General features: G+C 53.1%; 1 protein-coding gene across 4 annotated transcripts in view; it reads right to left on the reverse strand.

Annotated features, from left to right (window-relative positions):
* FABP3 (fatty acid binding protein 3) overlaps nucleotides 1-21,009 on the reverse strand; it is a 115,419-nt gene that overhangs the window by 18,018 nt on the left and 76,392 nt on the right. The window contains exon 1 of one of the 4 annotated variants that reach the window (XM_048826175.2): nucleotides 6,883-7,058. The exons of the other annotated variants lie outside the window; for them this stretch is intronic. Within the exon in view, the coding sequence (XP_048682132.1) occupies nucleotides 6,883-6,955 (73 nt within the window). The 5' untranslated portion in view covers nucleotides 6,956-7,058. Of the gene's footprint in view, nucleotides 1-6,882; nucleotides 7,059-21,009 lie in introns of those variants that run through there. 4 annotated transcript variants of the gene reach the window in all.

Below are 21,009 nucleotides of genomic sequence, written 5' to 3' on the forward strand. Positions count from 1 at the left end.
AGCTGTTCAGTGGCCCAGCTCCACTCCCTTTCCACCCACTGAGCACTGGCCCTCAGCCTCCCTAGCCCTCATCTGGCCAGTGGTAGTCTGAGCGATGGGTTTGTGGTTACAGATGTGCCCAGAGGAATGTGAGCAGCTGCCGTGGAGGGAGTCAGATGCTGGAAGAGGCTCAGATACAGTGGGTAGGGGAGATATACGGCAGGCACTGAGGAGGGGGCAGTGAGGAATGAGACAGAGGGCTTCACACGCTAAGCAAACACTTCCTCTGAATGTGTGAGTCCAAGGTGCACCTGAGCTCCCAGCACAGCTGCAGCTTGGTTTGTCTGTGGGATCCACGCTGCCGGCAGGCCTTCTTTCTGGAGAGCACCCTTAGGGAAGGTTTGTCCTACACAAGGCTGGGCTCAGGTTCATTCAGGGAGAAAAGCCCCCCACACCCGTGCTCAAGTGCTTTGCTCCATCAGGGCTGCTGTGCTGAGCGCTGACCCTTCCCCAGCATCCACGTGCATGGCTGCGTTCCCACCTGCAAGCTCCTAGCTGCTGTCTCTGGGACACCCTTGCTCACCCGCTGATTTTCTTGGGGCTGCAAAGGTGCAACAGGACAGATTTTGGCCCAGTGTCCACTATCTCTGCACTCATCTACATGGCAGCTGCACTGTTCCCAAGCACGCGTCAGACTCATTTCCGACGTTGATGCCAGTGGCGTTCAGCAGGATCGTGTGGAAGGCCCCTATGGCTGAGGCACAAGGGCTGACGTCTAGCGCAATACCTGGGAGGTGATTCAAGTGCTGCGTACCTGCTGCTGGGAAGGCCAGGGTGTCAGTGGCATGCAGCAAGTGATCCTGCGATAGGCCAGCAGTTAGCAAATGTTGGCTCAGCTGGGGGGACCACCTGAGCAAACGTTCACTTAAGGCACAACAGGGCTTGGCTTCATGCAACTCGGCGCCTGTTTTCCTTCTTTCGGGACATGTAGCAGTAACTGCTGCAGGCACAGGAGCGGGTTAGCCACAGTCCTCACCGTGAAATCACCACCACCAGTTAGAGACAGTCTAAGCGGTACCCTCTCTGCTTGGGGCTGAGCTGTGTGGTGCAGAGACCATGTCACAGCTGGGGAATGCAGGAAACCGTGGCCAAGAATGACTTGTGTAACGCTGACACTCCTGCGGAGGTAGGCTGGCAGCAGCAGGGATCAAACCTGGGAGCCTGGATCCTAATGCATCAGCCTCTACTGCCAGAGCTAAAAGAGCCAGCTCTCCTCGGCAAGGCTGGGAGCAGGCTCATCAATCAATCTGTTTGGCCTAGCCACCGCTGGAGGGGAACAGAGCTTCTCAGCAAGTGGGCATGTGTAGTGAGGTGGAGTGGCCACCCACTGAGGTAGAAGGGAAGGAGTTTGTGACATTCTGTACCTTGTGGGACCGCCCTGTACCCCCATGAATATTCATCCTTATAATATGATTGTGTGGTATCCAGTGCAAAGTTTGTCATGTCGGGTATCTTCGGAAGGCTCATGATTCACTGAGCATTGCTGTTATAGTTATGTTATAGGTTGTAATTTCGTGTGTATAGTTATGAGGCTGAGAATATAATATATCCTCATGGTTTAAAACAAGCCCAGACAAAAACTCTCCAAGAGCAGAGGGGCAGTTCACACCTCATCAGGGCATGTGTGGGACAAACCCAGCCCAGCCTCACAGGAAAAAAGGACGCTGGCCTAGGCAGCAGCAAAGGATCTGTTGAACTCTCAAGTGAGTCACCCCCCTTCCTTTGGTCAGTTTGGGACTATGATGAGGTAATGCTCACCTGACTCTGAAGTGGGGATAGGGCAAAGCCAAGAAGGAAGAAAGAACACAATAAAAGGGAGAGATGTTTGCCATGCTCTTCCTCTCTCTTCCACCTCCATCTACAGCAGGGATCTCAAACTCAAATTACCAGGAGGGCCGCATGAAGACTAATACATTGGTCCGAGGGCCATATCACTGACACCTCCCCGCCCCTGCCCACCCCTTCCCCGCCCCCATTCCAACCCCTTCCCCAAAGTCCCCACCCCTGCCCCACCTCTTCTCCGCCTCCTCCCCTAAGCATGCGGCTCCCTGCTCCTCCCCCTTCCCTCCTGGAAACCGCTAAGTGCTGCCAAACACTTCCTGTTTGGTGGCAGGAAGTGCCTGGAGGTAGGTAGAGGAGCAGGGATGAGGCGTGCTGAGGGGGGGTGGTGGGGGAGGGGAGCTTGGTGGCCGTAGGAAATAACGGGGGGTGGGGGGGTGCGCAGGGAGCTTGGTAGGCGGCAGCAAATAGCTCCACGGGCCGTGTGTTTGAGACCCCTGATCTACAGACATCACCACCAAGTAACTGAAGCGCTAATCAAAGGGGAGAGCCTGGCTGAAGAGCAACCAGCCTGTGGTGAGAAGCATCTAAGTTTGTAAGGGCATTGAAAGTGTTAAGAGCCGCTTAGAATGCATTTAGCTTTTATTTCATTTGACCAAATCTGACTTGTTGTGCTTTGATTTATCATCACTTAAAATCTATCTTTGCAGTTAATAAATTTGTTTGTTTATTCTACCTGAAGCAATGCATTTGGTTTGAAGCATGTCAGAAACTCTCCTTGGGATAACAAGCGGGGTACATATCAATTTCTTTGTTAAATTGACAAACTCATATAAACTTGCAGCGTCTAGCAGGCATAACTGGACACTGAAAGACAGGAGGTTCCTAGGGTTGTGTCTGGGACCAGAGATATTGGCTAGTGTCATTCGGTTGCACAATCCAAGGAGCAGGTTACATGCTAGAGGCTGTGCGTGAACAGCCCAGGAGTGGGGGTTCTCACAGCACAGCAGGGTAAGGCTGGCTCCCAGAGTCAAGGATTGGAGTGACCTAGCAGATCACCGGTCCACATAACACCAGGGGAATGTCACAGAGTCACTCCGTGATCCCTGGATGGTGCAGCCAGGCTAGGCTCACACCTCCTGCCGGAAGCTAAGGGGCAAGACAGGAAGTGTAAAAGGCGATGCCTCTAACTAAGTTGAGGCTGAGCCAGGGAATGAAGCAGATGTCTCCAAGCTGCTGCAGATCCCCGGACCAGAACCCGCGCTGCGCCATGCCCTGCCCTGCTCCTGGAGGGGACTGAACCAGGTGAAGAGCTGCCAAGACTGCCACTCGCCATATACCCCAATGAGACGGGAGATGACCCCAAGCCGCAGATACATTATAGTGGGATAGTAGAAAGTATCCCAGGGACACCAGACAGTAGTTTGGTTTCTGTTGTTGCCTGAACCCCGGTCAATGTGTTTTGGGCAGATCCCCACTGATCAAGTGGCAGAACACTCCACCACTGGGCTGGGACCAGGGTCCCCCTACCCCCTGCTGCCAACCTCCCCCCTGGGGTGGCAGCCTCCTCACCTTAGGACAAGAGGCCTACATTTGTCTGCCGTCTGCCAGAGCTGGGATGCCAGACTGTTGTATTGCTCTGCCCCACCTAAGGGCCTGAGCCTTAACCCTGCTTGTTTGCTCTACCTTGCCTAAAGGCGGCAGCTTTAATCCCCAATAGAGTGGCATCCCAGAGTCACAGTGAGGTGGAGTGGCTTCCCACTGAGCCAGAGGGCAAGGGACCACTGCAAACCCGCTACAGCATGGCTTTCCCTAGTGGTTTAGGGGGCCCATGCTGAGACACCTAAAGGGTTGCTAAGCACCCGTCCTCTGCAAACCCTCTCCTTTAAGGTGTGCTCAGGTGAGTACCCAGAATCACTAGGCCCTTCTGCAAAATCTTCATCTACATTTGTCTGGCTTCCCCCGTAGCAGCCCAAAGCTGGCTCTGCACTGAGTGTCAGCTGGGCCTCTGCTCCCAGGAAGCCAAACCTTCCCAGCCAAAGTAATCGAAGGCCAGAGCTGGCCCTGAATAATTAGATTCAGATGAAACTGGGTGACTTCTCCGTGTGTGTGTGTACACATGCCTGTGTGTGTGCATGTATGCACAGGAAAACATGTACAGAATGTTTCATTCATTTATTCCAGGCCATGCTGCACCCCTGATATTTCAGTGTCACAGTCGGGGGGACCGTGGACCCTGTCCAACCCGCACGACTGGAAAATGTTCCCACCCTGTTTATTCAATGTCAAAGCAGCTTGGATTCACCAAGGGAAGGTCATGCCTGACTAATCTAATCGCCTTTTATGATGAGATTACTGGTTCTGTGGATGAAGGGAAAGCAGTGGATGTATTGTTTCTTGACTTTAGCAAAGCTTTTGACACGGTCTCCCACAGTATGCTTGTCAGCAAGTTAAGGAAGTATGGGCTGGATGAATGCACTATAAGGTGGGTAGAAAGCTGGCTAGATTGTCGGGCTCAACGGGTAGTGATCAATGGCTCCATGTCTAGTTGGCAGCCGGTGTCAAGTGGAGTGCCCCAAGGGTCGGTCCTGGGGCCGGTTTTGTTCAATATCTTCATAAATGATCTGGAGGATGGTGTGGATTGCACTCTCAGCAAATTTGCGGATGATACTAAACTGGGAGGAGTGGTAGATATGCTGGAGGGGAGGGATAGGATACAGAAGGTCCTAGACAAATTGGAGGATTGGGCCAAAAGAAATCTGATGAGGTTCAATAAGGATAAGTGCAGGGTCCTGCACTTAGGATGGAAGAATCCAATGCACCGCTACAGACTAGGGACCGAATGGCTAGGCAGCAGTTCTGCGGAAAAGGACCTAGGGGTGACAGTGGATGAGAAGCTGGATAGGAGTCAGCAGTGTGCCCTTGTTGCCAAGAAGGCCAATGGCATTTTGGGATGTATAAGTAGGGGCATAGCGAGCAGATCGAGGGACGTGATCGTTCCCCTCTATTCGACATTGATGAGGCCTCATCTGGAGTACTGTGTCCAGTTTTGGGCCCCACACTACAAGAAGGATGTGGATAAATTGGAGAGAGTCCAACGAAGGGCAACAAAAATGATTAGGGGTCTAGAACACATGACTTATCAGGAGAGGCTGAGGGAGCTGGGATTGTTTAGTCTGCAGAAGAGAAGAATGAGGGGGGATTTGATAGCTGCTTTCAACTACCTGAAAGGGGGTTCCAAAGAGGATGGCTCTAGACTGTTCTCAATGGTAGCAGATGACAGAACGAGGAGTAATGGTCACAAGTTGCAGTGGGGGAGGTTTAGATTGGATATTAGGAAAAACTTTTTCACTAAGAGGGTGGTGAAACACTGGAATGCGTTACCTAGGGAGGTGGTAGAATCTCCTTCCTTAGAAGTTTTTAAGGTCAGGCTTGACAAAGCCCTGGCTGGGATGATTTAACTGGGAATTGGTCCTGCTTCGAGCAGGGGGTTGGACTAGATGACCTTCAGGGGTCCCTTCCAACCCTGATATTCTATAATTCTATGATTCTGGGAGCCGAGTTCGAGGGAGCAGCCATTTTACACAGCAGGCCCCACAATCTGCTAGGGAGAAGGCTGGAGCAGCCACTCGCCATCTTTGACAGATCCCCTCCCTCAGGGTAGCTCAGGCAGGCTGGCCAGGGCATGGGTCCCCCGAGGAGTCAGGCAGCCCCTCTTGGATGCTTTGTTGATGCTAGAGGTTGCAGTGCTCTGGAGCAGTGTCTGCCCCATGCTCCAACAGTCACTCACGTGCAAAGCAGAGCACTGCCCAGCCCAGGTGAGTTGGAGGTGGCTGGGGTGTCCAGTGTGGCACTGGGCAGGTCAAACCCTTTCCTCCAATGCCACAAGGAGGAGACCTGGGTTCCAATCCTGCCCTCAATTCCACCCCGGCAGCTTCACTGTGATGGTGCTGGACCAGGGTCCCCCTACCCCCTGCTTGCTGCTGCTGGGCCCAGCTCACTTGTCTGAACCTTGCCGACACCCAGCGATGAATCCACATCCATCTGCAAATGCTGCCTGGCACGGAGCAGTCGGCGCATGGCAGAGAGGAGAGGCACCGAGTGAAGCCAAGCTCCCGCTGCCAGCGCATGGCAAGGCAAAGGGTAGGAAGAATCTTACATCAAACACAAAGGGCCTCTAACACCCCCCCTCCCCGCTCCTGCAGAGAGGGTTGCATGGGTGCAGCTGATGCCTGAGAGCTCCCTGATGCTGGCAGCTAGTCTCTGTGGCCGAGAGTGATGAGCCTGGCCAGTTGCCACGCCTCGCTTGCCCAACTGGGGGCTGACGCTGCAAAACCCAGGCTTCCCCTTTTGTGTCTGATTGTAGATATATCAGTACCGGGCCTGGCTTGGATCAGTTACACTGACCTTGCTCGCCAGCTCTTGCTGTTAGACACCCCCTCCCCCGCCCCCCAGCTGTCAGTCGTGCAGAACACCCTCCTGCCAGGCCAAGCTGCTCCCGGAGACATCAGGTGACAGAGCAATTAACCCTGCCACTTCCATGCCCCCCATCAAGGTCGGAAAGGGACGCGCGTGAGTGTGCGAGCACGCATTTTAACTACAGCGCAGCAGCCCGTTTGCCTTTGATTTTAGGTTTAAAAACTGCTATTTTTAAAAAAGGAAAGAAAGACCATTCTGGCCACTGCTTGCCAATACCACGTGTCCCGTATTTTCCATTTCCAAAGCATTGCTCCGGACAGGAACTTTGCCCCAGCCCTACGTGTGCTGGAAATTCACTGTCAAATGGACAGAGAAAACAGCCACCATTGTTTAAAATGTTACCCGCAGTACGAGGCCACTCCCGGCCCAGGATGCGCGGCGACACCTGCCTGCGCACAGTGCGCGGAATTTAGCGCCGCGACGGGAATGCGCCAATCCCGGGGTTTCACTCTCTGTTCTTTGCCTTTTCTCCTGGCCAGCCTGTGTCTCCGGGGCAAAGAATAAGCCCCTCGCCATCGCTGCCCCTTGGGAACAAAGGCTCGTCCCCCGCACCCCCCAGTTCCCAGCCCCCTTCCACGCGCTCACCAATCGCTTTCATGTAGTCATCGAAATGACAGCTGCTCATCAGCTTCCAGGTGCCGGCGAAAGCCTCAGCCATGGCGAGCCCCGGGGCCCTGCAAGCTGCGGCTGGGCGCTGAGGGGAGGCGAGCCTGCTCTCCGACCTGCCCGCATGCTGCCTCTTTAAATAGCTCTTCTGATCACGTGCTGGGAGAGGGAGCGAGCGGCGCACTGGCTCCCCAGCCCGCCGGAGAAGCGGACAGCCCGGGCCCGCTCGCTGGGGGGCAGGGGGCAGCGCTCCGGGAGCGCGCGGACTGCGCGGGGAGCGCTCCAGCTCTGCGCGCTTTGCGCTCTTCTTCCAAGCAAGTCACCGGCATCCTCCCCCATCTCCCGGGCCCGCCGCTCCCCACTGCTCGGATGAGATCCCAGCCTGTGCAGTGCAATCTCGGGCATGAATTGACCTCTGCAGAGTGACACCCCAGTGTGCAGATGCGGGTCAGGAATCAGACCTTGGCTTTCCTCCTAGTATCTTCTGGGGGGGGGGGGGGGTCAGTGGCTTATGCAGCCCTAAGGTTTGGCAGCGACATACGAATGATTATTTGTATTTTAGCTGTGCTCAGGTTGTGCCCAGCGGAGATCAGGGTCCTGCTGTTGTAGGGCGGGGTGTGGACAGGCAAGGAGAGCCACCCCCTGCCCCAAGGAGCTCACAGTTCAAGAGACAAGACATGAAGGAAAAGCTAGTATAATTATGCCCATGTTACAGATGGGAAAGCGAGACTCAGGCAGGGGAAGTGTCTTGCCCTAGATCACATAATGAATGGCAGAGCTCAGAGCAGAATTCTGATCCTGATTTCCATCTGACCAACCCCACTGCCCCTCTGAAGCAGGGCAGTTGCTCAGTCCCTAGTGGTATTTGGCGGACAGTCCCCAAGGGCACTATAAGGTGGGTAGAAAGCTGGCTAGATTGTCGGGCTCAACGGGTAGTGATCAATGGCTCCATGTCTAGTTGGCAGCCGGTGTCAAGTGGAGTGCCCCAGGGGTCGGTCCTGGGACTGGTTTTGTTCAATATCTTCATAAATGATCTGGAGGATGGTGTGGATTGCACTCTCAGCAAATTTGCGGATGATACTAAACTGGGAGGAGTGGTAAATACGCTGGAGGGGAGGGATAGGATACAGAAGGACCTAGACAAATTGGAGGATTGGGCCAAAAGAAATCTGATGAGGTTCAATAAGGATAAGTGCAGGGTCCTGCACTTAGGATGGAAGAATCCCATGCACCGCTACAGACTAGGGACCAAATGGCTAGGCAGCAGTTCTGCGGAAAAGGACCTAGGGGTGACAGTGGACGAGAAGCTGGATAGGAGTCAGCAGTGTGCCCTTGTTGCCAAGAAGGCCAATGGCATTTTGGGATGTATAAGTAGGGGCATAGCGAGCAGATCGAGGGACGTGATCGTTCCCCTCTATTCGACATTGGTGAGGCCTCATCTGGAGTACTGTGTCCAGTTTTGGGCCCCACACTACAAGAAGGATGTGGATAAATTGGAGAGAGTCCAGCGAAGGGCAACAAAAATGATTAGAGGTCTAGAACACATGAGTTATGAGGAGAGGCTGAGGGAGCTGGGATTGTTTAGCCTGCAGAAGAGAAGAATGAGGGGGGATTTGATAGCTGCTTTCAACTACCTGAAAGGGGGTTCCAAAGAGGATGGCTCTAGACTGTTCTCAATGGTAGCAGATGACAGAACGAGGAGTAATGGTCTCAAGTTGCAGTGGGGGAGGTTTAGATTGGATATTAGGAAAAACTTTTTCACTAAGAGGGTGGTGAAACACTGGAATGCGTTACCTAGGGAGGTGGTAGAATCTCCTTCCTTAGAGGTTTTTAAGGTCAGGCTTGACAAAGCCCTGGCTGGGATGATTTAACTGGGAATTGGTCCTGCTTTGAGCAGGGGGTTGGACTAGATGACCTTCAGGGGTCCCTTCCAACCCTGATATTCTATGATTCTATGATTCTAAGAGTCAGGGGAGTTCCCACTCTCTCCTGTCAGACCTCAGGGCACATGGTATAAATCCACTTCTTCCCGCTTCTCTCGCTGGGCTAAGCCCTCCCCCTGCTCACACCCACCTTCTTAGCTCAGGGGCTGGAGAGGGCATGGTCTCGCTTTTTATTTGTAACATGGTTTTGTCCATCTCTGGTGCCATTCACCCAAGGCATCAGTGCCATCGATCAGCACTCACCAGTGCAGCCGCGCACCCCAGGGGCAAGATGAGTAGGGGTCATGGTGTGGGGCTGGCCGCCTCTGCGAGTGCAGGCATCAGGCCTCATCTTGGTTTCCTGGGGGCTGGCATCCTCCGATTGTCCCGCTCTCGGAGCGGGTGCTGGGCTCTAGTCCCCCGCACAGAGGATGCAGCAGGTCGGGAGTTTGTGGCCCGTGTGGGGGCAGTGACCCCCGACAGCTTCATCTGAACAGGAGCCTAGCAGGAGAAGAGGCGTTTAAACCACCCAATGGCCAGCAGGCCTGTCTGCTTTGCCCGGGGTCTGACATCCCAAAGTGGAGACCTGGACAGGCTCAGCTGCCTCAGGGCACCCTTAAACTCAGGGGACGAGGGTCAGTTTCTGCCCCTCATTGTGAAAGTGTCTAACCCCCCATGAGGCTTTTGATCCCCCCACCCCCGGGACTTTCCCCTCCTGGTGAATCTAGCCCAGCAGGGGCATGGAGCCCAGTGTTCAGAGGGAACTGATCTGCATTGGCATGTTTGGGGAGAAGGGCAACCAGGATTCGCCTCCCCTGCATGGGTGCATTTTCTGCTCGTCAATTAACTCAGGCTATAAGTCCACTAAACAGCACTGCAGCCTGGTCATCAGTTCTAGGCAGCTCCAAAGCCAGCACTGTAGAGTTATTCTCACTCTGTAGATAGGTAAAGTGAGGCACAGAGAATTGTCTCTCCTCCTTCTCCCCCCCACCCCGGAGATGCACAGCAGTGGCAGGAAAAGAATTCAGGCATCCAGATCTCGTATCCGTAAACCAGGGTGTAATGCAGATGCTAATAGTCCTTAGCATTCACATGGTGGTTTTCTTCCATACACCTCAAAGACATAATTATCATTGCAGCTGGGGAAACTGAGGCACAGAGCGAGGCAGTCCCGGTCCTCAAAGACATTTAGGCATCTAAATAATCTTTGAGGATCGGGGCTGAAGTGGCTTACCCAAGGCCACGGAGTGAGTCGGTGGCAGGTCCTGGCTGCTGGCTTCATTTTGCACAATTCTACCTGAAGTCACAGCAGCAGCATGCCAGCAAGGCTGACCCCTGGGGCCGAGGGAAGCAGGCGTGTATATGTGCAGGAGATGCCTTGAGAGCCAGCGTGCCCCGATTGCAGTGGTAACAGCTGCTGTCTCCACGGCTCGAGGTGGGGCTCAGGGGACCGCTGCTATGACTGGTGACACTGTGGTCCCATGTGGGGTTTGAGCCTGATCAGCCCCCTGCCCCCAAGAGCAGCAACCTGAAGCTGGCTGGGACGTCTCCGGCGTGGTCCTCTGCTGGGATTGTGATTCTGGCCAGGCTTCAGCCCTAGTGTTTCTCGCTGGGGGGCGGGGTAGGAAGATGAGAGCTTTGTTCTCATTTCCCAACAAATTCCTTCTCCCCACCCTGGGGAAGGGCAGAGCTCTGCAGCAGCTTGGCCTGGGACTCTGCGAGCCTGGTTCTGTCGCCCGGGGTAAGGAGCTGAACGTCTCACTTGCAGATGAGCTATCGGTCCATGGCCTCATCTCATGGTCACCAGGGCTTTGTGCAGCCCCCTCCCCCTCACCCAGGGTAGTGCACACTGAAAAGATGAGTAGGCATGGCTGCTGCATGGTATAAACAGTGTGTGTAGCCTGACACAGGGGGGTTGTGGATTTTAGGAGCTCCACCCAGCGCTTGCAGAGGGAAAACGGGAGAGGCACAGTCTCAGTTTTGCCCCCATGCCCCGCACCCTCCTTGCACCCTTTGTGTAAGGTAGCCACGTCTGTGACAAGCAGCAGCCACCTTCTCCTCCTGCCCTGAGCCACAGACTCTATGGACCAGGGCTGAAATACTGGCCCACAGTTTGTACAGCGCCTAGCACCAAGGCGTTCTGGTCTCTGACTAGGGCTCCTAGCCGCTGTGGGAATATAAATAGTAAATGACTATCATACAGACATCCATGACGAAACTCCCATTGACGGGACCAGGGCCTGACTTTCCCCCCACAGACTTTGCTCCATGGATCTTGTTCACCTCTGGACTTTACGAAGAGCACAATGGGTCATTTTTCAAGAACACTTTGCAGGCCCTGCAGCAAACATTCCCTGGGTTTCTAAGTGCTTCTTTCTTCAAAGCACTTCAACAATCCTTAACATTTTTGTAGCACTTTTCATGTCAAAGCATCACCCGGATATTAATGAATGACCCTTGCAACAGCCCTGCCAGGGAGGCTGGTGAGCTGAGCTAGGCAGTTTTCAGTGAAAAAAATGCAGCAACAGTGACATTGAAACAGTTCACGACAGCGTGTTGGTTTCACTGGATTGTTTTGGCTGGAGAGACCCTCCCAAATCCACGGAAGTAAATCAATGTGTTTCAATAGTTTGGTTCCAAAGGACTTTTCATTTCACAATAGCCTTTCATTTTATTTTTAAAAAATAAATCAAAACCATCTGAAAATGGTAAAAAGTAAAATAAAACATCGATTTTGTCCGAACAAAATGTTTAATTCAGAAAAAAATGTTTATACTTTTCAATTCACCAAAATTTTGACAATTGTCATTTTGCTTTGATCCCAGTTTTTTTGTTTTGTTTCAGATTTGTCCATGAACCAAAAAATTAAAATCAGTTATTCGTGGCACAGAGGCCCATTGGTGCCAACAAGCAAAGGGTTTACTGTTCTTTACAAGCAACTTCTGTCTCAGACCCCACAAACCAACTGCTGTCCCAGACCTGACAAACTCACTACTCCTAAGGGCTGATCTACACTAGGAACTTACATTGGTATGGCTACATCTCTCAGGGGTGTGAAAAATGCACAACCCCTTGAGAGATGTAGCTACACCAACCTAGCCCCAGGTGTAGCCAGCACTAGGCTGATGGAAGAATTCATGCCTTGACCACACTTTCCCTTCACAGAGCACACACATTACTTGACAAACATCACTTGTTTCCTTTTCCAAAGTGTTCATAGGCAGCACATGATTTTTCTGAATCTGTTTCTTACAGGAAATGATTTGCCAGCTAATCTCAGGTTTCAGAGTAGCAGCCGTGTTAGTCTGTATTCGCAAAAAGAACAGGAGGACTTGTGGCACCTTAGAGACTAACAAACTTATTTGAGCATAAGCTTTCGTGAGCTACACTTTTCCACTGAATGCATCCGATGAGGTGAGCTATAGCTCACGAAAGCTTATGCTCAAGTAAATTTGTTTTTTTCATAGATAGATTCATAGATATTTAGGTCAGAAGGGACCATTATGATCATCTAGTCTGACCTCCTGCACAATTCAGGCCACAGAATTTCACGCACCACTCCTGCAAAAAACCTCACACCTATATCTGTGCTATTGAAGTCCTCAAATCATAGTTTAAAGACTTCAAGGAGCAGAGAATCCTCCAGCAAGTGACCCGTGCCCCATGCTACAGAGGAAGGCGAAAAACCTCCAGGGCCTCTTCCAATCTGCCCTGGAGGAAAATTCCTTCCTGACCCCAAATATGGCGATCAGCTAAACCCTGAGCATATGGGCAAGATTCATCAGCCAGATACTATAGAAAATTCTTTCCTGGGTAACTCAGATCCCACCCCATCTAATATCCCATCACAGGCTATTGGGCCTATTTACCATGAATATTTAATTACCAAAACCATATTATCCCATCATACCATCTCCTCCATAAACTTATCGAGTTTAATCTTAAAGCCAGATAGATCTTTTGCCCCCACTGCTTCCCTTGGAAGGCTATTCCAAAACTTCACTCCTCTGATGGTTAGAAACCTCTCTAAGGTGCCACTAGTCCTCCTTTTCTTTTTGCGAATACAGACTAACACGGCTGCTACTCTGAAACCTATCTCTTGTTCTGTATTTCAGTTTCTTAATATCTGAGATCTGCAACCAGAACAATTTTGCTTAGTTTGGATGGGATGCAAAGATCTCATAGAAGGTCTGTGTTCCCGTATTGGATGAGGGTGATTATCAGTATCAGGTTTCCGGTACAACACTTCTGTTTAAAGTGGCGAATATTGCTTTCCGTCAATATGCTCCAAATAGTTACTTAGCGTGTGCTGATTTGGTTAACACTCCTGCTACCAATCACATCTCTGGTGCATTCCTCCAGAGCGAGCGCAAAAGGGGTGTGAAAATCATAGAATCATAGAATCATAGAATATCAGGGTTGGAAGGGACCTCAGGAGGTCATCTAGTCCAACTCCCTGCTCAAAGCAGGACCAATTCCCAGTTAAATCATCCCAGCCAGGGCTTTGTCAAGCCTGACCTTAAAAACCTCTAAGGAAGGAGATTCTACCACCTCCCTAGGTAACACATTCCAGTGTTTCACCACCCTCATAGTGAAAAAGTTTTTCCTAATATCCAATCTAAACCTCCCCCACTGCAACTTGAGACCATTACTCCTCGTTCTGTCATCTGCTACCATTGAGAACAGTCTAGAGCCATCCTCTTTGGAACCCCCTTTCAGGTAGTTGAAAGCAGCTATCAAATCCTCCCTCATTCTTCTCTTCTGCAGACTAAACAATCCCAGCTCCCTCAGCCTCTCCTCATAAGTCATGTGTTCTAGACCCCTAATCATTTTTGTTGCCCATCGCTGGACTCTCTCCAATTTATCCACATCCTTCTTGAAGTGTGGGGCCCAAAACTGGACACAGTACTCCAGATGAGGCCTCACCAATGTCGAATAGAGGGGAACGATCACGTCCCTCGATCTGCTCGCTATGCCCCTACTTATACATCCCAAAATGCCATTGGCCTTCTTGGCAACAAGGGCACACTGTTGACTCATATCCAGCTTCTCATCCACTGTCACCCCTAGGTCCTTTTCCGCAGAACTGCTGCCTAGCCATTCGGCCCCTAGTCTGTAGCAGTGCATTGGATTCTTCCGTCCTAAGTGCAGGACCCTGCACTTATCCTTATTGAACCTCATCAGATTTCTTTTGGCCCAATCCTCCAATTTGTCTAGGTCCTTCTGTATCCTATCCCTCCCCTCCAGCGTATCTACCACTCCTCCCAGTTTAGTATCATCCGCAAATTTGCTGAGAGTGCAATCCACACCATCCTCCAGATCATTTATGAAGATATTGAACAAAACCGGCCCCAGGACCGACCCTTGGGGCACTCCACTTGACACCGGCTGCCAACTAGACATGGAGCCATTGATCACTACCCGTTGAGCCCGACAATCTAGCCAGCTTTCTACCCACCTTATAGTGCATTCATCCAGCCCATACTTCCTTAACTTGCTGACAAGAATACTGTGGGAGACCGTGTCAAAAGCTTTGCTAAAGTCAAGAAACAATACATCCACTGCTTTCCCTTCATCCACAGAACCAGTAATCTCATCATAAAAGGCGATTTGATTAGTCAGGCATGACCTTCCCTTGGTGAATCCATGCTGGCTGTTCCTGATCACTTTCCTCTCATGCAAGTGCTTCAGGATTGATTCTTTGAGGACCTGCTCCATGATTTTTCCAGGGACTCCGCCAATCTCTTCTAATATTTTTTTCTTTTTTTTTTTTCTTTTTTGCAGTTCTATGTAGACCCTTAGCTTCAGCTCCGCCTTCTCTCCACTGCCTTGTGTTATGGTGGTAACACCAGTGATTAGGACTTGCTCTGCCATAGGGTTCCTCTGTGAGCTTAGACAAGTTACTTGGGCCCAGATCCTGCAAGATATTTAGGGTCCGAAGTTCCACTGAAGTCTGTGGAATTTAGGCACCTAAATACTTGTGAGGGTCTTGGCCTTAGCCTGTGTGTGCCTCAGGATCCTGTCTGTGCTAGGAGAATACTAGCACGGCCCTTCTCCACAGGGGTGCGGTGCGTACCATCTCCTAGACAGGCACTGCTTCACCGGCCAGACCAACACGCTGGGGGCTTTGCAGGGTAGAGGTATTTTGCAGCTGTTGCTGCTAAAGACTGTGCATTAATTTCATTAGCTGAAGTCCGGAGGGAATGCCCGTGTTGTGATGCTAGTTTTTGGTCCGGAGAGACCTCTGTTCATATTTAAATGGTCTCCACCAGAGGCCCTGTTTTGGAGCCATGACTGCTTGCTGACGGTCCCAAGGGAGTCCCACAATTGGTTCACGCTGGTGCTACAGTGGCCCCCTATTGTGGGTGACTGAGGCCCAGAAGGCAGGGGCCTGCTCTCCCTTATGCTGGGAGTAACTACCTTGCCAGAAGTGGAGTTATTCTGGGTCTACACCACCATGACAGAGATCAGAACCTCACCCAGAGACACTACCTGGTCCATGGCCACGGAATCCGGGCCATGGAAATAAAGGGGGCTCTAACTAATCAAGTGCTGAACTGGGCCTCAGGAGAACGGGGTTCAAATCCTGGTTCTGTCACAGACTCCCTGGGTACCCTTGGCCAAGTCACTTAGTCTACGCTGTGCCTCAGATCCCTGTCTGTGAAATGAGGGTGATACTTCCCACCTCGCAGGGGTGCGTGGCCAAAATCTCTTTGTGATTGTGAGGTGCTGTGGGCCATGTGTGATAGATAGGGCCAAACAGTCCTGATAGCTAGCAAATGCATGTTCTGCAGCAGTCATCTTACTGCTAGTCTGTGCCTTGGAAAGTCTAGCTCTGTGAATTGAGGCAAGGAAGAGGGGCCTTTAGCCAGAGTCTCTCCCATGCGTGGCCTGACACAGGGCAGTTTGTTAGTGGCCACATTCCTTTCCCCAGCCAGCCGCACTGTGCTGACCTGATGGGTTTAGGAAGCAGCTGTCAAATGCTTGCGCCTGGCCACTGCAGGATGGAGCTGCTGGTACCTGTAGCAGCCAGGTGGTCGTAGGCCAGCCCCTATTGATTTCTGCAGAGCCTACTGTGATCCTAAGAGAACCCCAGTGCCAGAAGGCAGGGGGCTCACTGTATCAGGCAGGGAGTTTCCGCTGGCCTGACCTGTTCAGTGCGTCCCAATTCACGTAAGTCATGATCTGTGTTGAATGGGTGTCATGTGAGGTATCCCTGGAAAACCAATAACACCCTGATCGTTAATATTCCTGCGTGGTGCGTGTACGGTAAACACCAAAGGACTGAGCAAGTGGGAAGGAAAAATGGGACCAAAACAGGGCTGGGGAGTGGGGAAACAGGTGTTTCCAGACAAAGGAAAGGCCAGTGCCTCCCTCCAGCTGCAATCAGACAATTGGCAATCACAGTCAAGTGGCCAGTCATTGGCCTATCAGCTGCTGCAGGGACAGATCATTTTCCATTGTAGAAAACACCAGCAGGGAAGAAACTCGCATGGAACCTTCTCCATCAGGCTTCCTGGCACCTTTCCTTATAGCGGGGACACTGGCCTTTGAGGAGACATTTCCAATGTCCACTGGACTGTACAAGACAGCGGTAAAGAACCCCAAGTGATCTCTCATCTAAGATTACAAAGGAACCGAGCAGTTTGGACTTTATGGGAGACCCTGACCTGGGGTGGTCAGCCATCTGGTTGGAGGGATGTGTGGTAAGACTCTTTCCTGGAACCAAGTCTGTGGTTTTGTTAAGTCTTAGTCACTGGAAAATGTTTTTCACTTTTATTTGTTGGCAACCCTTTCTGTCTTTATCCCTGACCCCTGAACTCACGTCAGACCTCTCTCTTTTTGGTTAAATACACCAGTTTTACTTCTATTCTAAATCAACCCAGTGCTGTGTTTGCTATGAAGTGTTTATTAGCTCCAGTCAAAGAAATAAGCTGTGTGCTTTTGTCTCTTTAAAGGCGCAATGGGCTTTTATCACTCCTCTGAATGTTCCAGGACAGGGCCGGACATTTCTGGGCAGACAGTTTGGGGGAAATGCAGGACTGGGGGTGTGTTTGGGTCACCTGGCTAGTAGTAACCAAGGCTGGTGAAGATCAGAGTCTGGCTGAGGTGTAACAAGCAGGCTGCTGGAGTCACAGCCGCTGAACTAGGGCAGCTCAGCACACAGACTCTCGGGGCACGCTTGTCCACTGGTTGGGAGTGTCCAGACAGGGAGTTACAGCAGCAGAGCATTTTAAGGCTCTCCGGGTTACAGGACAAGCTGTGGTTACACAGCCTCTCACTGGCCTGGACTGCACCCCAAAATGTGAGCACCATGGTCTCCAGTTATCCCAGGACACTGCTTTCCTGTCTGGAACTGGTGGGCTGTGGGAATGGGGTACAGAGAAACCTTATTCCCTGCCCCATTTTGTCTGGCTGCTGATTCTGTACTCCACACCCCTTGTCAGAGCCTGAGACACCACCTTCTCTGCACCAGACTTTTGGGCAGGGAGATCTGGATAGAACTTCTTTCAGAGACCGTGGGTGTCACTGCGGGATCTACACCCTGTCTCCAGAAATTAAGTGCTCTGCAGTACTCTTCCCCCTCCGGCCAGCCCAGCTCTCCTACCTGGCAAGACACACCATGGACGCTGACAACAACATATCAGCCAGGAAACTCAATGATCTCTTCATAGATGGGGAAACTGAGGCACCAAAGCAAAGTGACTTGCTGCAGGTCACCCAATAAGCCAGTGGGAAATCTGGAAATAAAGCCTAGGAGTCCAGACTGCCTGTCCCGTGCTCTACCCACCCCTCCACACAGCACATATCACCCACTGGGTCAGCCCCCAGGCTTTGAGATAATGTGATGGGACCTCTAGAAAATTACTCTGTGCACAAAAGCATAACCCAGACATTCCCAAGTGTCCCGAGCCAGGCTGGGCCGGAGGAGGGGAGAGTTTGCTGTGAGGGACGTGGGAATTCTGAACCGAATGGGGAGCTGTTGGTCATAGAGGACGGGCAGAAGGTTGGAGGAGGCACTGAAGGCTATGGGTCAGGGCTGCCCTGTGCACTCAGCTCCTGGGGGCAGAGCCAGGTCCCCAGAGGCAGGGAGACACCACCTGAGGGAGCAGCAGGACAGCTCCTTGGCCCTCAGCGTTGAGCCCTGAGCAGAGGATACTGGAAGAGCAGGGAGGAGTTGCTGTGTGTGGGCATGAAGGTCTCAGCCATGCCCCTCGCGGGTCAGCGACCTGATGGACCAGAGGTAGATAGGGACCTAGGGAGGGTGGGAAGGAGCTGGTGGAAGTTGCTCACAGGCCCTGGAGAGGGATGGCTCCCTGCTGAGGCAGCCTCCGTTCTCAGACCCGGGGGGAGGGAGGGGGCCGGACACGGCTCCAGCTGCTCACAGGCCCTGGCGGGGTAGGGGGGACAGCTCCCCGCTGAGGCAGTCTCCGTTCACAGACCCGGGGGAGGGGGCCGGACATGGCTCCAGCTGCTCACAGGCCCTGGCCGGGTGGGGGGGACTGCTCCCCGCTGAGGCAGCCTCCGTGCACAGGCCTGGCGGGGGAATGGCTCCCCCCTGTTTCCCTCAGCAGAGTTACTGTTTAACATTTGTGCCTGTGGCTGGAACAAGCTGATTAGGCAGAACAGCAGCTTGAGCAGCAATTAAAACGCCTTTGTCCCACCTCAGCCCTCTGGCGAGGTGCGGCCAGTGGCTGACCAGGGAACTTAAGGAACCCACAGATCACTGGGCCAAGGCCTCCTGGGCACCAATCCTCTCTGCTCAGCCCAGCAGCACCAGGACGTCCTGCAGCCCACCCAGCCACAGGCCTGGGGGCCAGAGGAACAGCACAGGACCATGGCAGCCTTCCCTGGGAGCATGGGAGAGGAGCCTGGAGCCTGCCGCTCTCCACCTTCTCTCCCGGCTCTGCCCTCTCCATTCGGTGGGGCTGGGCGCTGAATGTCTCTGCTGAGCATCCTGGTGGGTTGCCGCTGCCCAGGATCCACAGTCCTGGGCTGCTGATGCCCGCTGGGGTGTTTCCTCAGGCAGGAGCTGGCTGGTGGCTGTAGCAGGCCCTGTGGGTGTTGCAGGCCCAGAGGGGTCTGGGAGTCTTGGCCCCCAACCTCCCTGCACACAGGACCTAGTGGCATCCTTCCGAATCGTGCATCTCAGTCCCTATGAGCCAATGGGAGCTGTGGGTGCTCAGCTCCCGATTTCCAGCAGGGCCACATGTTTGAAAGGGCTGGGCTCACTGCCAGGGGGCAGCGCCAAGGCTCGGGACAGGCGGGGCCCACGGTGAGCCAGTCAGTGCTCTCTCAGCCCTGCCCAGAGCCTCTGGAATGTAGCCATGAAGCCTTTAACCTGCGGGCTTTGCTCAGGTCGCAGAGCTGCCCCACTGATTAACTGATCGGCCCCCGGGAGTGGCAGAACTGCTGTAGCCGGTGCCGTTAGGAAACTGACCCATCCATCCCCCCAAGAGCCGGCCAGCAGGGCCCAGCACTTGGGGATGGCGGAGTAAGAGCTGTTTAAAATATCAGCTCCCATGTGTCACCAGCGCATTGGAAAATCCGTCCCCAACCTCTCCTCTCCACTGGGCTCTTGTTCCAGTGGGATCAGATGATCGAGCAGGGCCAGAGGGAGCCTGAACCGCCCCGCACAGATCCACGGGTGGGTCTGAGCTAGGAGTGGGAGTGAGGCTGTGGACTAGGGTCTGCCCTGCAGTCAGAGGTGCGGCTGCAGCACGTCTGGACACAGCCAAGCTGGCTTTGGTCTAACTCCAGAACCAGAGAGCAGTGACGCTGCGGCAGCATGGACTGTTCACGCCTGCCTGGGACTTGAATGGCTCGCCCTGCCCCTACTGCCACGCCTGCCTTGCTACTGCTAGCGAGAGCAGAGCCAGCTCGGGGATGTCTGGACCTGCTGGGTGCATCTCTGACTGCAGGGCAGATGCACCCCATGGTTATAACATTTGCACTAATAGACGTGGGCGGGATACCTGCACTCACATGCTAGATGAGCTGCTGGCTCGGGCATGGCATTCATGTCTAGGGGGGTGGGGTGGCCTCCTGGGGAAAGCCTTGGCCAGCTGGGTACCGTGGTGGCCAGGTGGAGGGTGCTACCCCGTGATGCTGCCCGTCTCACTCTCATTTGCGCTCTGACCCCAGGGCACATTAACCTCTCACTGTGTTGCAAGCAGCTGGGAGAATTGCACCCAGTGCCAAGAGATAAGGGCAGGAGGCATGCAGCCAGCCCGATCCCGGTGCAGAGCTGGGAGAGATTCCAGGAGGCCAAGCATGTCCCTTTTGTCTGCACCCAGCCTGCAGGTCTCTGGGATCCAGGTTGTGCTGCCCAGAGCCAGGCCTGAGAGACTTCAGCTGCAGGTCCCAGTGATGCCGCCCCTTGGAGCTGCCCTGGTGCCAGTGTGACCCCCACACCAGGAGCAGAGCAGTACCCTACTCATTGCCACCGCATGCTCAGCCAGAAGGTTTGGATAAAAGTGTCAGACACACGGGGCCTGATTCTCCCCTATGGACACCTGGAGGACTCCAGGGACTCCTGATTTACTCCACCAGGAGGTGCTGGAAACCACTGCCAGTGTAATTGCCATGAGGCCCCAGCTGCCCACAGCCCCATCTAGTGCTCCTTGCCCCCCTGAGACCAGCCCAGCTTATGAAGCCCATGGAGCCGTCAGGCTAGAAGCAGAGTTTGGCATTTAAGGATAGAACAGTGACCCTCCCGCCCTTGCCTGTAGTCAAGCGCACGGCGTAGCCAGCTTGTGTCACTTCACATGGCTTGGCAGAGGGGCTAGGATTGCCAGGTGTCCGGTTTTCAACCAGAACGCCCAGTCAAAAAGGGACTGTACAAACACAGAACAATGGGGTTCTGGCCCATGGCTGGGACTCTTAGGGGCTACCACACTACAAATAATAAATAATAAGCATACTGCAGTGATGGGCACTATAGAAAACCCTTAGGTAGTGAGATAAGCAGAACTTAATACCCCGTCTAGTGGCTAGATCATGCATAGAGGTTTGTGGGTCTGCTGCCTGATGTTTTAGCAGAAGCATGTTTGACCCAGAGGCCCCACGTTCAGCCCTCCTGGGTGACTCCTCCAGCAGTGGCTTTACACGAATCGTTAATTACCATAGATAGCTAGGACTGGGGTTTAGCTCCCCTCTGCACCCTCCAACAGCAGCGTTGGCC

Source organism: Caretta caretta, chromosome 19 (assembly GCF_965140235.1).
Source record: "Caretta caretta isolate rCarCar2 chromosome 19, rCarCar1.hap1, whole genome shotgun sequence".
NCBI classification, from domain to species: domain Eukaryota; kingdom Metazoa; phylum Chordata; order Testudines; family Cheloniidae; genus Caretta; species Caretta caretta.